Genomic DNA, 14,698 nt, shown 5'->3' with positions numbered 1-14,698 from the left:
TTCAATAAAATTTTTTTAAAATGTATGGAAATAAGTATGCATAGTAGTATTTTTTTTTACATAGCAAAAAAATGAACACGAAGAAAAGTCCGGTAGTTAGTAAAACACTCAAGTAATTTACATCATCATAATACACTGTATTATCATGCAAACATTAAATTATGCTATAGAAGCATATTTAATCATTCAAACCACTATTCATGGTATAAAATGTTGTTTTCCTATTGGTGGTAGATGATGGATTTTCTTATTATCTTCTTTTTGCTGATGGACACTTATTAAATGCTTTTTTTTCTTTTTGGGTCTTAGTTGAGATCTTTCGTGTGGCACGGGCTCTTTGCTGTGGCGCGCGGGCTCCAGGGAGCGTGGGCTCAGTAGTTGTGGTGCGTGGCCTTGGTTGCCCCGAGGCATGGGGGATCTTAGTTCCTCGACCAGGGATCCAACCCATGTTCCCTGTACTGGCAGGCGGATTCTTTACCACTGGACCACAGGGAAGTCCTGACACTTACTGGATGTTTTTAAATAATTAAGCATGCATTTTCTAGTATAAATATAGTAACAGGTATTACTCTACAGAAATGTTGTTGTGAGTTTTTAAGATATTTGATGAAAATGCTTAGATTCTCAGAGACGCCATCTTTTCTCTAGTCTATTGGCGCTACAGGAACAGTAAGCCCAGCGCTTCTGATGAGGCTCTCCCGGCTCTCCCCGGGCACTTACCAGCAGAGGCCGGCTGGGAAGGCACGCAGGCTTCCTTGGTCTCTCTGGTGAGGGGGCATCTATGCGGTGGGCAGCTGTGGTTTAGTTCAGGGAACATCCGTCACCCCTCTGGGAACAGCACCCGGATTTTATTTTGGGGAGAAGGCTTCCTGCACTCCAGGATGGGGTGCCGGTGAGGCTGGGCCAGCCCCTCCCACATGCAGGAGGCCTGGGACTTGCCTTATTGACCTGGACGTTCCGTCTCCCTGGCTGCAGGGATTGCTCCAGTGTGGACACGTGACTTAAGCCACACTACTGGACTCCACGGCGGGGCTTCTGCAAAAATTATGGCAATGAGGTGATCTCTTCCTGCTGCGGTTCCCGAACCGAGAGGTTATAAACCTGTAGCTGCTGGTGAAATCAACTAACAAAGAGAAACACAGAGCTCAGGGGTGGGGCCGGGGAGCCGGCGCTCGACTTGGGGCTTTGACAGAGCTCGAGAGTTGTTCTCTGCGTGGAATCTCTCCTGTATCTCTGTGCTTCAGTATATCTCTTTATGTCAGCATATTTCTACCACCCATCTATCTATCTATGTATCATCTATCTATCTATCTAACGAACAATATATTCCCTGCTGTTTATTTCTGGACCGTGAATTCCGTCTCTGCTTCAGTCAGTTCCAGTAGGGTTTCTGCGCTTGCAGGACGCCTTACCGACACACATACTCTCCTCATGGAGACACTGTGAAGCTTTAAGGAGACGGTGCATCTTAGGTGCCTGGCTGAAGGTCTTGTGCCGACTAAGCGCTCACAATTAGTGGACAGTAATAATGCTGGGCGTGGTTATAACAGTGGCAGTGACATGCATACACAGTAAGGTAGCCTGGAAGCTAGGGATGAAATCTTCATCATGGATCTTACCCTTGTTTGGGAAATCATCTGCTTAAACCTGGGAAAACATAGTTTCTCTGTATTCCCTTGCACATCTGTAAATCTGTGATAATTACACTCTCTATACTTACATCTCAGAGAAGTTATGGAGATAAGTGAATCGTTCCTTTCCTCTTCGATATTTTGTTAATACATTACAGGCAACACCTCCAGTCTAGTATTTATTCAATTTGTTTACTTCCACAGATAAACTTGTGTTTCTCTGGTTATGAACCACATCTATTAATCCTCTTTCTATCCCCAGCATCTAGCCCAATAGCTGGTACATGATAGATGCAGGAGGGCAAAATGATGCCCCCCCCCGAAGAGGTTACATCCTAATCCCCAGAACCTATGAATATCTTGTAATGTGGCAAAAAGGAACTGAGAATGCAGATGGAATTAAGGTTGCTAATCATCTGACAAAATAGGAAGTTTACCAAGCGAGACTAATCTAATCACACGAGATCTTAAAAAGGGAGAGAGGTTGAGTCCAGCGGGTAAGAGAGATGTGACACGTGAATAACTTGCTTCTCCACTGCTGACTTTGAACTTGGAGCAGTAGAACCACAAGTGAAGGAATGTGGGTGGCTTCAAGAAGCTGGGCACTCTCCTTGGTGGACAGCCGGCAAGGGAACAGGGACCTTGGTCCTACAATAGCAAGGAGCTGACTTCTGCCAACAGTCTGAATGATCAGGAACCAGGTCTTCTCCTAGAGGTTCCAGGAGAAACTTTGATTTCAGCCCGGTGAGATCCAACTTCTGACCTACAGAACTGGGAGATAACGTATCTGTGCCGTTTTGAGACACAAAGTTTGTGGCAATTTGTTAAGGCAGCAATAGAAAACGGAGGCAATGAGTGTTGTGCAAATTTATGTTGAATGAGTGAAAATGCAAGGGAAAATACTTAGGGCGGAACAGGACGCACTTCTTAGGAAGTAAAACGTGGAGGCGAGAATATGATGTCATATACATCTACCACATTTCTCCTCAGACATTTCTCTCCAGCACAGCAAGCATGTTACAATAAAAGTAGGCGGAGCTAATGACCCTCTGGAGTCAAGCTTATGATGGGAAGGTCACGACTGAGAGAAGCTTGGCTACTCCAGTTACAAAATAAATTCTGGTTGAAAAGGGAGAAAACAGAAGAGCAGTGAACTGTGCCAAGTCAGGGAGCCAGATGCCTTGGCTTCGACTGATGGCTTCAGTGTGAACCCGGGGAAGAGACTTGGTTTCTCTATTCTTCAGTTTTCTTTTCTGCTGGATTTAACCACTGAGCCATCATGTGGGACGAATATGACTGAGGAAAGCCTGCGCCTGCTTCCTCACTTGTGCACTTTCCTAGGTGATCACTGAATCCACTAACGGTCCCGACCTCAATCTTCTTTACGGTCCAGACCCAACCGTGCACGGAGCCAATGGGAAACCCACCCTCAAGAGCTGGACGACAGATCACGTCCTCTCAGCTCTGAACCTCCGTGACGTTACATATGGAGTTTCCCTAATTATATGTTCATGTTTGCTTCTTTTGTGCTATGATTTCTAATACACTTCCTGCTTTTCTGGATGCTCCATGCGTTTAAATTTTATCTCTTTGTGGAAAGAATAATAGAAGCGAACAGGGATGTAAACCATTCTTCTTGTAAGGATTAAGATTTGGAATTTGAAAGCTGTCCACAAATCTCATAAAACTGTTATATAAAATCATGAGTCTGCATTTCCTTCTGACACTACAAGAGTAGGCTGGAAATGATAAGAACAAACACATCTCCAAATCGAAGACAATTTATCTAGAGATAGAAAGTTTATTTAGCTAGGTTCTCCCACCCCCGCTTCTCATTAGGATTTATTTTTTAGAGCAGTTTTAGGTTTACAGCAATGTTGAGCACAAAGTACAGAGTGATTAGATTTTCCAAAAGAAAAATTCACTAACTGCAATTTCGTGACATGAAAAGTTTGCAGATTCAGGTTCAAGATCTTCTAATCGTGAAGCCACGAAAGGGTGGACACAGTACACACAGCAGCTTTGCAAAGTGAATGTGGTTCTAAATTCCTTCAAAAGGAGATTCGTGAAATTCATGAAAATCATTTTATTTTGCAATTAAAACCAATCCACACTGGTTAATACTCTTTCTTCTTCATCATTCCTCTCTCTGCATAATTATTATCCTCTAACTCCTCTAGGCTGAGTTCTCTCTTTGCCTTTATGATTCCTTTTTATTGCTTCCTCTCCTCTAATCCTCTAGAACTTTTGAAGTACACAGAATCTGTCTTCATAGAAGGGTTAGACATTATCCTCTTCTTGAACAAACAATACTGAATGTATCTGTTCTATTCCAAAATTGCCAGGCAGAGCTCAGAGCCGCCCTAACAAAGTCCCACAGACTGGGCGGCTTCAAAACAGTACTTTATGGTCTCACAGTTTTGGAGGAGGACAGTCTGAGGTCAGAGTGTTGGCAGGGGTGCAGGTGATGGTATTCTCCCTGTGTTTCCCCCCACTGTGTTCCCTGTGGGTATGTTTGTGGGTACGAATGTCCCCTTGTTATAAGTACACTTCTGTGAGATGAACTGAGATGTTAAGAGCCCTAATTTCCTGCACCTCAACGTGACCGTATCTGGAGACGGGACCTTTATAGAGATGACTGAGTTAAAATGAGGTCTTTAGAGTGAGCCCTAATTCAATGAGATTCCTTATGAAAAGAGTAAATTTGGACACCCAGGAAGACCCCTGGGTGCACACACAAAGGGAAGACCTTGTGAAGACACAGTAAGAAGGTGGCCCAAGGAGAGAGGCCTTTGGAGAAACGAAACCTGCCAACACCTTGACCTTGGACCTCTGGCCTCCAGGACTGTGGAATAATACATTTCTGTTGTTTAAACCACCCCGTCTGTGGCGTCTTGTTACATGGCAGCCCTAGGGGATTAACATACCCACTGGGCAGCACGGGATCAGGGCCCATCCTGGTGTCCTCACTTTAACCTGATCACCTCCCTAAAAGACCCTATTTTCATATAAGGTCACATTCTGAGATACTGCAGGTTAGGCCCTGAACTGGGGGGCAGGGGGCAAGTTAACCTTGATGGTCAGTTTGGGGGGCCCACTTAAAATGTAAATTCCGTAAGTGAGGTGTCACAGCGTTCATCAGGCTTAAAGTCCTAGCGTCCCAGGTGAGTAAGCAACGTGCATGATGAGGTCTGAACAGCTTTCAACCTGAGTCTTTATCTTGCCTGTGACAGAGGATGGAACGTGAGGGACAAAATGGCTTTCAAAGGAAATACTGATATTCTCTCTGACTCCAACAGGGGGACATGTTGTTAAGGCGCATCTACCTGTCAGCCCCCTTTCTGGAATCGTCAGAATATCGCCGGCAGAGGCAGGCAGGAGGCAGCTGGTGGCCCTGCAGGGTACAACCTTCACCCCCTGGCTTCCTTGGGCTTCTCCCCACCTTGCATGGTCCCTTCTTCCTCATAACAGGGCCCGTCACAGAATGCTCCCCATTAATTAATTCATTCGAAATTTGTTTATTGAGCACCAACTGTGTCAAACAGCTTTCTGGGCACCGGGCATACAGCCATAAACAACAGACATGTTCAGATAATCTCCCAAAGCAGGAAGAGAATGCTTCAGGATATGAAAATTATTCCCAGAGAAAAGTTAAAACATTATTTTGAACAATGACTGCATCACGGATATAAAAACTGACCTCCTACATCTCACTAATTTGAAGAAAACTTCACATTGAACCCAAAGAGTAAACATTATAATGATCTGATACATTAGAAATTATGACTAACAGTAACCATCTCATCTGGTAAAGTCAAGTCGAACCACCAAAAAGACAAGATTTCAAAACTGAGACAAATTGGTTCACTTTCCATTTTTAAAATGTATCGAATGCATGATTTCCTTATGGGACTCAAACCCACTGAACACAAGGCAGAAGGCAGAGTCACAATTATTTAGGCAAACATTTTAGAGACCTTGGGTCCTTGCCGTTACCCTTCAGAGTAACATATCTGTAGGTTTGCATGTGTGCAGTCTAAAAATCTCGCTCACTCATCTGACTGAAAAAGCCAGGCATCTAAGCACAAAATCTTCCAGAGAACAGTGCCAGACAGTTCTCCTTTCTTTAAGCAGAAAGAATGGCCCAGGTAGAAAATATACGTGATGTTTATTTTTAACATAATATGTGATGTTGTGAAATCAGGATGAGTGTGTTGAACTACTGGAAACGGCATCGCACACACCACAGGCTGTGTCCCCACCTTCTCTTTCCCTACAGGGGGACCTTCTCCAGCCGGACAGCAGAAAGGAGACATTTGCTTACAGGTTAATTTCAGGACAGACCCAATGGCCACTTCCCGCTCCACCAGTGATACAGATACTGGACTAATAGCTAGGAAGTGTGGGTCTATCCTGGTTTCTGCAATAATAGGTTGCAGGGGGTCAGCTCTCTTTAATCCTGTATGAAAGCAACATCAGACCAGATGACGTCTATAATTCAGGCTTGTTCTCAAATTGACTGAATCTATAATCACGTGAGGTCACTGCAGTGTCCAAAGCAGTTCAGTGCCCAGGAAAGCTACAGGGTGGGGAGAAACACTTCACAGAGAGGCTTCATTGCAGAGATGTTTAACTGCAGATGAAGTTAGTAAACGCCTTCACTGAATAAAGTTTCGCCTGTTCTAGGAGATTCCTCTTCGTGCAGAGTTACCCTTCCTAGACCGAATTCCAGAACTGAAATTCTTCCTTTATCTTCCTACTTTGCTGCCATGTCAGTCATAAACAGCTCTGAGTCTTGTCGGTCACGAAGCTTTCTGGGGATGATGTGAATCTCTGTAGAACGATGTGTATTTCACCCTCCTCCTTGCTCTAGGGAAGCTCTCTAAACGTTTTCTTTCAACCTCCATCTGAGTACAGACCAACCAACTCATTGCCCAGGATGCCCTGCCCTGGTCCCATCGGAGCAGCATTCAATAGTTCTGGCTTCAGTAAAGGACAGTCGTCCATCCTAGGGAGTTCAGAGGTCAAGACATACCGGCCAGGCCAGCAAGTTACGCTGCTGCTACAGATTACCAGGCAATTGTGAGATGATGTCACTAGGATCCTCTCCAGGTGGCATCAAGGAGGACGGCTTTCTGCTCAATGCACCTGCGGTGCCCACTTACCTGGAACCAGGCCAGGAAGTGGCTGCAGGCTCCGCCCTTCCTGGCTCCAGAAGCAGCAAGCTTGGGGCTCCCTGCCATAGAGACTGGACACACCTTGGGGCTGATTCAACTCCACGCCATGCCAAAGCTCCAGGCATGGTTTCCTCAACTCTCCCTGGTCTAACCCCGTTCATTCCTCCTCTTAGATCAGGTAAGGTAGAGAGAGAAAATGCAGAAGTACAACGTGGACTGTGTTGGAACTTCTCCAAGGTTTGTCTAAGTGTGCAGGTTTGGGAGGGTATGGCCAGTTTTATCAGCACACCTGGAGGTAGATGAGTTTATCACCAGTCCTTCCTGGCTCTCCAGCGAGGGGCATCCAGGGGGGCCTGGAGCGAGATGCCAGCCTCCACTAACACAGACAAGGATGGACTCTGCATTGTCTGGTGCTGGGGTGCTTTGCCCTCATTCTGGACCAGGGGGCGCCCATCTGACTCAGATTCTGCCTGGACCAAGGGGCGCCCACCTGACTCAGACTCTGCCCTCAACATCCAGGAGGGCTGAATGTGCTGGAGACCCAGACCCATCAGCCACTTGTAGAGATGAGGAAATGGAAACCCAGTGGGTACGACGTTCCAAAATTCATAGCTATGGGCAGAATCCACCAACCTAATTTCTACTCCGGGGCTCTTTCCCTGCATTAGTCCCCTCGCTCAAGGCAAACTTGAACTGCTGGGGAAGCACACGGAGGTGGACGTCGGGGAAGATGATCTTAAAAGTATGAGGACCTGAACTCAGGTCTCACTATACGAATTTAATAAGCCTCCAAAAGTGCAGTGTTTTAATGGAAGACGATGTCCCACACACATGAAGTTACTACATGCTACGTAAGTTTTTAAAAATAACTTATTTTCATATTTATTATTTATTCTGATCATACTGTCTTCCTCCACATTTCTCTTTTGGTCTAAATTTATATATATACATATATATTTATATAAAGATTTTGTATCTACATATTTTGTAGATTTATATATATATATTATATATATAAAGACTTTGTATGACATCACATGGTGCTATAACTAGCTGGTATTTCATTATTCCTTTTTCAGAAAAAAAGACCCTTGAGTTTTAGAAAATAATCAAACATATTCACACACTGGAGAAGGTACGGAGATTAAAGATATCATAGACGTCCAAATTAAAATTTATAGGGAGCAGATTTTTCTACTGAAACACTATTTCGGTGAGAAAATCTTTTACATAATCTTTCTAAAAATCTTCATCAACTCCCCAGATGTGAGATACAGTTTAGGGAATGTTTTTTCACAGTTGTCAACTCTCTCCTGTGAATGACACGCAACATTAAAAAATTCCTTTCTGACTCGATCAATATGCATATCCACGTATTTTCCCCCATCTTTTTCTCTCAAAGGATTATTATAATGACTTCCCTTGCCTGAGGGAAATAAACCGCTTTAGGTCCCCTGCAGACGCAGAGCCGCGCCACCAGGGGGCGCCCGTCCTCCATCACTTCGTAATCAGACCTGTCACCCTAACGAGCAACAGCCCGCCGTGTTTTCCCAGGAGGCGGAAATATAACCTCATGCTTGTCACAGCTAAAAAATGAAATGCAGAATTTACACAGAATTCTCAAAATGTTTTATCTCCATTGTCAGTAACCCCCAGCAGATCTTTTACTTTATTTTTTCTTTCAATAATTCACCTATGAAAAATACAGCAGCAAATCAGGTAGGGTCTCTCTCATCCATCAATCAAGTGGCAATTTTCGCAACGTATGTTACCATAGCACCCGCAGCCTGAGATGCTCTGCTACTTCTGTGTTGTTAGTGTTGGCTCACCATTCCAGGTAAGCAATCCAGGATTTCTCCAGGGGATTCTAGAAGAATGCGAGGGAGTGTGCAGGGGGGAAACCCACGTCATTATCACCATGATGGGTTGACAGCGCAGAACCCACAAAGGACTCCACCCCCTCACTCTGAAGACGAAGAAACAGTTTCTAAAATAGCAGAGTATTGTGTGAACCCAGCTTGAGAACAGAACCCACCTCGAAAAGTTTTAGCTCAATAAAGCCTGACATCCAATGACGGGCTTCACCCTGACAGCACCTTGGAATTTCTCCCTAATTAATTTCTCAAACGCCCCTTCAGCAACGCCTCAGTTTTATCCTCTAACAGAAAAACGAAGAGAGATCTCAGGCAAAGTGTCTTTCCTTCATTACCTAAAACAGAAGCAGAACTTAACAATAGGAGGAGGCTCTTCTCTCCTCTAGTTTTGTGGTTAAAACATCTGTCCTTCACCTTCAGCGACAGCCTCAGTCAAAGACATTGTACAGCCATGGACATGCATTCTCAGATATTTCATTTCGTAGAAGTAAGCTACCGGCTTGCCAAGGGTCATAGCAGCAGATGACCAAAATGTAGACATTTAAACACTCCCATGTAGGACATGGGTAAGTAATATAAGCCTCATGAAGAAATGATGCAATAAGGTTGCATCTAATAACTGACCCAAATTTTAAATAACTCCTGATTATTTAAAGGAATTTTGTCTGCTCTGAACCCTCTAACTGGCTCCCTGATCCCAAGGACTGAGGTGTACTTTTTTGGCTGGATAACAGGAATTCTAAGCATCAGTATATATCTAACAAAAGCCTAGATGACGGGAAGACCTGGCGTCCTGTAATCCCAGTCTCTAAAAGATTGGGAAAAAGCCATAATCACACCACTGGTTTGTCACTATGGAGAGTCACCTTGAACAAACTGACCCTCACCTGGACAGGGTCTGCCGGCGAGCCTTTTGCAGTCACGTGCTCACTGAGTACTGTTTTGAGATGATTTTTAGAGGGAATCTCTTTCTTTCTGGAAGCTTCTGAACTGGCTGTATTTCCATTAGTAGGGAGACCACTATTAAAGGAATTTGAAGGAAACTGTCTATTCCTTCAACTCTTGATGATAAATGATGATATTTTTCAGCATACAGAATGGCAATAAAATCATTTATTAACTTTTTTGAAAAAGAGGAATTACTGGAGGCAAGATGAAGACCAACCTACTTGGTGAACTCCTTTTAGTGACATTGGGTTTAGTGATTGCCATTTACTCATTTCATTGAGGGGGGAGTCCAGCAGATGTGCTGTTCTGTGTGAGCTGAAACGTGGCTATGAGCCTGCTTCCCAGGGGGCCTCAGGTCATGTGCAGCCAACTGGGGAACTAGGAAAAATACTCCCATTTCTCGACTAGACTTAGTCTCATTCTGAGTACAGAAGACGCTTCCTTCTCAATGCGTAAAAGGTGTGTGAGATGACTCAGTACTTACTCCAAGTACACCTGAAGGGTGAGTTCTTTGGATCTTCATGTCTATCTGTAAGAGGTGAACCTTCAAAGATCGTGTGACAATGTTTGGGAACAAATGTTTTATATGTAAAAGTCTTACTAGTTTCCCTACACATGTGAGGCCACTGTGCTCCTGGGCAGGGTTTCACCAGTGGCCCCGGGAGCTCACTTCTTCCCAGAAGGAGATGTTCTGGGGACCCTGGTGTCTGGGACCCTCATCATGGCAGCAAGCGATTCCCACCTGCAGAAATCTCTCCTGTTCACGTCCAGCAGCAAAACTCAAGGGACCTCTGTGACCCAAGGTGGATAAAGGATGGCTGCTAGTGGTAAGACACAGGAGAATTCTTCCAGGAAGCCTGGGTCACAGCTTAGAAGAGAGGATCAGTCTGAAAATTAGTACCATTTTTTTTGTCAAAATTTTTCACAGCGCTCAGGGACCAAATGCCTTCATAATTTATTCTGCACATTTTTGACAAGTAAGAAAAAGAACATAGGCCCAGCTGACAGTGGGGAAAGAAGAGTCAGATTCCCAAATATTCAGTGATGAGATTCTCCCAGAAAGCTTCTAATTTTGGTGGCGTTTTCCCCTGGATCCGACAAATGACAAATCTCTCCTCTTCTCCTATTTGTTTTCCTTAATGATGTAGATGAAAAAATCTGACTTTGAAAGACTCAAAGACAATTAAAAATATAAGATAGACTTTCTGCACATGTGCGAAAAGAGATTAATTTCCATGTTTAGCTTTCTGACGGCCTTGAAAGTGTATAGGGAAGGCGATGAACGTTCAAACCTGTATTTCAGATTCAAACATACAGATAAGAGACCAGGAAGCAGGAGGAGATAGACAGACGCCTCTCCCTTCATCTGAGGTTCTTTTCTGCTCTGAGAATCTAGTGAAGCTGTTGACCTTCTCTAGGAAAAAAGCTACATGCATGAGAATGAACAAGAATACAACCTTTACATAAAATTCCAGAAGTTTCTCAGAAGTCCTAAAATCACAGACACCTCATTGGTCCTTAAGTCAAGAGATGAAGACCTTATCTTGATGACCATTTATTGAAGTTTTGTGTGGAAGACAAATAAATGAATAGCTTGTGACTGGTGAATTCTGGCTCAGATTCAAAGGAAGAAGGTGTTAATATCTTCCTTCCTTCCTTCCTTCCTTCCCTCTTCCTTCCTTCCTTCCCTCTTCCTTCCTTTTATCTCTCTCTTCTCTCTCTCTCTCTGTCTTCCCAGTAGAGAGGAACCATATGAAAAATGATCTCAGCATCAAATCAGTGGAATAAGAAAAATAATTGGTAAATCACTTTGCATTCCACAAATCGCTTCCTTACGTACAATGGCTATTGCCTATGGATGACGTATCTCGTGCAGCTTCTCTATCTGTATTCCTCACTGCAGACATGCCTGCGGGGTATCGCTATCACTAACGTACTAATGAGGAGATGGTTGCTCGGAGAGAATGCATTCATAGAAATAGGAGGAAAGCCCATGTCTCTTAACCTTCATCCAGATATCCTTCCCGTAAGTTTGGGCAGCACAAAAGTCATCCAGTGTGCAGGCAGGCGTTTAGGGGAGAGCTTTGCTGGACAGTCTCTTGATAGCACATCACTTAGAACAGGATGGGTTATGGATAGGCATGGAAATAAGTGCTCTAGAAAGAATCTGATAAATTCTCATGTTGAACATCTCAATATGTCACTCTGCTTAGAAGGGTCTCACAAAGTTTATTATAAGAAGAGGCGTTTTCATGTTTCTTCGTACATATGATGGTGTCTTATCCTTAAAACTTGAAAACTAAACAGGCTACAACTCAAGCCATCCAGTTACAAGGACCCGTAGCACATTTTTACTGAGACAGCGCGAAGCAACAACTCTGATTATCACATTTCTGCAGCAAAGGGCATTGTTCTCACTTGTCTACTCAGCATTTATTTTTAAAAAGCAATCTACTCTTATCCTTTGCGTCTTATTCTACATCTAAATTGTGTAACACTTATAAATACCCAGAAATTGCATGCTGCTACTGGTGTTTTGCCCAGCCTGAGTCATTTGGTGAAAGAGGTAAACAATTTAACCGGACTCTAATACACATACACACACACGAGTAACTTCAATGGGCATTTCTTCATACTCTCGATACTTATTTAAGATAAAGTAACATAACACTTCTCAGAAACTAGACTTGGGACCTAAACTTGTTACCAATTTGAAGAAGAAACATAATTTTACCGCCTTATCACGTCATCTGTTCTTAGGTTAATACAAAGATAAGGCAGGTAGAACCCAACCGACTCTAAGTCAAATTTAAGCAAATCCAAAGATTGCTGACGTTTTTCCATTTTATCCTTTTACAGACTTAATAATGATGGTGGTCATAGGTAGACGACACATCACGTGGCATCTCCAAATCAGTTTCGGGGTCCTTTCAGGGCGTCTGTGAAGGAGAGCATGGAATAGTCCCAGGCGAATCTTCAGGGTTACATAGGTGGAAGGAAACCCCCAACCAAACAAACACCACAGAAGCAGCTCCACCACGAGAGGCTGGGTGCCAACACCTGCCCCGCACTGTACCTGTACAGATGAAACTGGAGAGTCCCCCGTAGATAACTTCATCATTGTCGGGCAATATGAACGGACACCTCGTCTGAACCTCCAAACAGTATTGCTTGCAAGGAATTGTCTTTCTGCAGTTCAGCTGTGCGACTTCAAAATACTGGGAACACAGCCAGGCTTTGTAGACAATCTGAAAAAAGAGAAGAATCAAAAATAGGGCGGGATGACAACAGTTCTGACTGATAAAGGACATGCTGTACTGTGAGAAACATGCTAGGGCTTCAGGCGGATCATAAGAAAACTCACACTTGGAGACAGCGTATTCACACAAGGCCAGCTGCAAGCGATGTCTTGGCAACAGAGCAAAACATTTTTTGATTGAGCCCTTAAGAGGATGCAAAAGGTAATGTGGCGTTTGAGGGGATGTAACTCATGTGAAAAACAGTGGAGTTAAGCAGGGCCTGAAGTTTTTAAAATCCAATGATATACAAGAAAGGAAATAACTGTGGACCCACCGTGGTTATTTACTGCAGGGTGCGAGAGCCCTGCAGACACCGGCTATTCCCCCCAAGGGCACTAGATGGCGCTGGTTCCCCTACAAAGATGCCCCCGCGGGCTGTGCAGAGGCGGCTGGTTAGAGCTTGAACTCCAGGGCACAGAACCAGCAGCGGCGGGCATTTAAATTGATGACTCACATCAAATGCATTAAATATCTCATCGTCCGAAAGCCGGGAAACACCCAACCTAAATCAGACACTTTATGTCGTGGTGTGGTGAGGAGAACGAAGAAGGAAACCTCATCAGAGCCGCAACTTGGACCTTTAGATACTGTGATCCACATCGATATTCGATAAGTATTTGCTTCATTTAATAAAATGTGAAAGGACTATGAATTCACCTAGCTCTTTGTTTTTGATAGGTATTTAGGAAAGTAGATATTGAAAAAAATGCCTTTTTCTAATATGAGGGAATAAGTTGAAACTAGGCCCAAAGAAAACCATGGCAAGGTATCCACCATACAGATGGCTGTGACTCAGGTCTCTCCCAGACCCTGGGCGCTGATGTCTTCTGTTTACCTGTTTCTAAGGTTAATACTAGCCTGGTAAGATTCTGTCGCCTATGTTCTACCTGGAAAAGTGGATGGTGTACCGTTAAATGTACACTAAGAGGTCATAAACACCTGACAATAATAGCAAGAGTAATAGCGAGTATTATCAATTTCACTCTGTTCTAAGCAAGGTACGTACATTTTTTTCCCATGTAATTCTTAGCACACACATAGAAGGTAACTATCGGTCACACTTTGCACACAGATAATAATTAGCAATGGAAGTGAGTGGACAGCCTAGAATTCAAGCAGAATCTAGATAATCTTGTCAGTATCCTGTGAGGACAATTCTTGTGTCAGGAAAGGGAGAGAAATAAACAGCTCTGAGATACGTTCCAATGCCTCCCTTTTAGTTTTGAGGGAGGGGGGTTGAGAAAGTTAGATGTTTTGTGGTGGCACAAAACCAAAGAAACAAGATGATTAACTTTTAAAAGCCCTAAAGGATTTTCAGGGAAAAGCACTGATGACAAATGAATACACTTGTCTTCTTTCATAAGAACTCCGTAGTGTAAGGAAGACCAGAAATCTTTTTTATAATGGCTTAGCCTTCTCCTATGGAGAGACATACGAAGTCATCGCTTTTCTAGGTGTCACTGAATTGTATAAATGATTATCTGACGCTAAACAATAATTTTGGGAAGGAACAAAAACAGGTTTAAGGTCTCTGATGATTAATGACTGGTTCAACTACGTTTACCTCCATTTTTCCCGGAGGGCTTGTACTTTCCTCTCTCTGTGGAAGTTACGTTTTCCAGGTAATTATGCTCGTGAAGGACGTCTCACTCCACCCCCGCTCTGCTGCTGCCCCTTGGAAATCACTGCTGACAGTACAACAAATTGTTTGACAGCTGCCCATCCTACGGTGAATAGAAAATACTCTCGAGCTACAGTCTAGAAAAGGA

At 43.7% G+C, this 14,698-nt stretch overlaps 1 protein-coding gene across 2 annotated transcripts in view; it reads right to left on the bottom strand.

Moving 5' to 3' along the window:
- The window catches only part of NALF1 (NALCN channel auxiliary factor 1), a 576,365-nt gene that overhangs the window by 19,507 nt on the left and 542,160 nt on the right, over positions 1 to 14,698 (bottom strand). For both annotated transcript variants that reach the window (XM_067712939.1, XM_067712940.1), the window contains exon 2: positions 12,707 to 12,878. In XM_067712939.1, coding sequence (XP_067569040.1) covers positions 12,707 to 12,878 — 172 coding nt within the window. The remainder of the gene's footprint in view (positions 1 to 12,706; positions 12,879 to 14,698) is intronic.

Source organism: Pseudorca crassidens, chromosome 18 (genome assembly GCF_039906515.1).
Source record: "Pseudorca crassidens isolate mPseCra1 chromosome 18, mPseCra1.hap1, whole genome shotgun sequence".
Taxonomy (NCBI): domain Eukaryota; kingdom Metazoa; phylum Chordata; class Mammalia; order Artiodactyla; family Delphinidae; genus Pseudorca; species Pseudorca crassidens.
The sequence above is the reverse complement of the archived record's forward strand: the minus strand, read 5'-3'. Positions and strand labels throughout refer to the sequence as shown.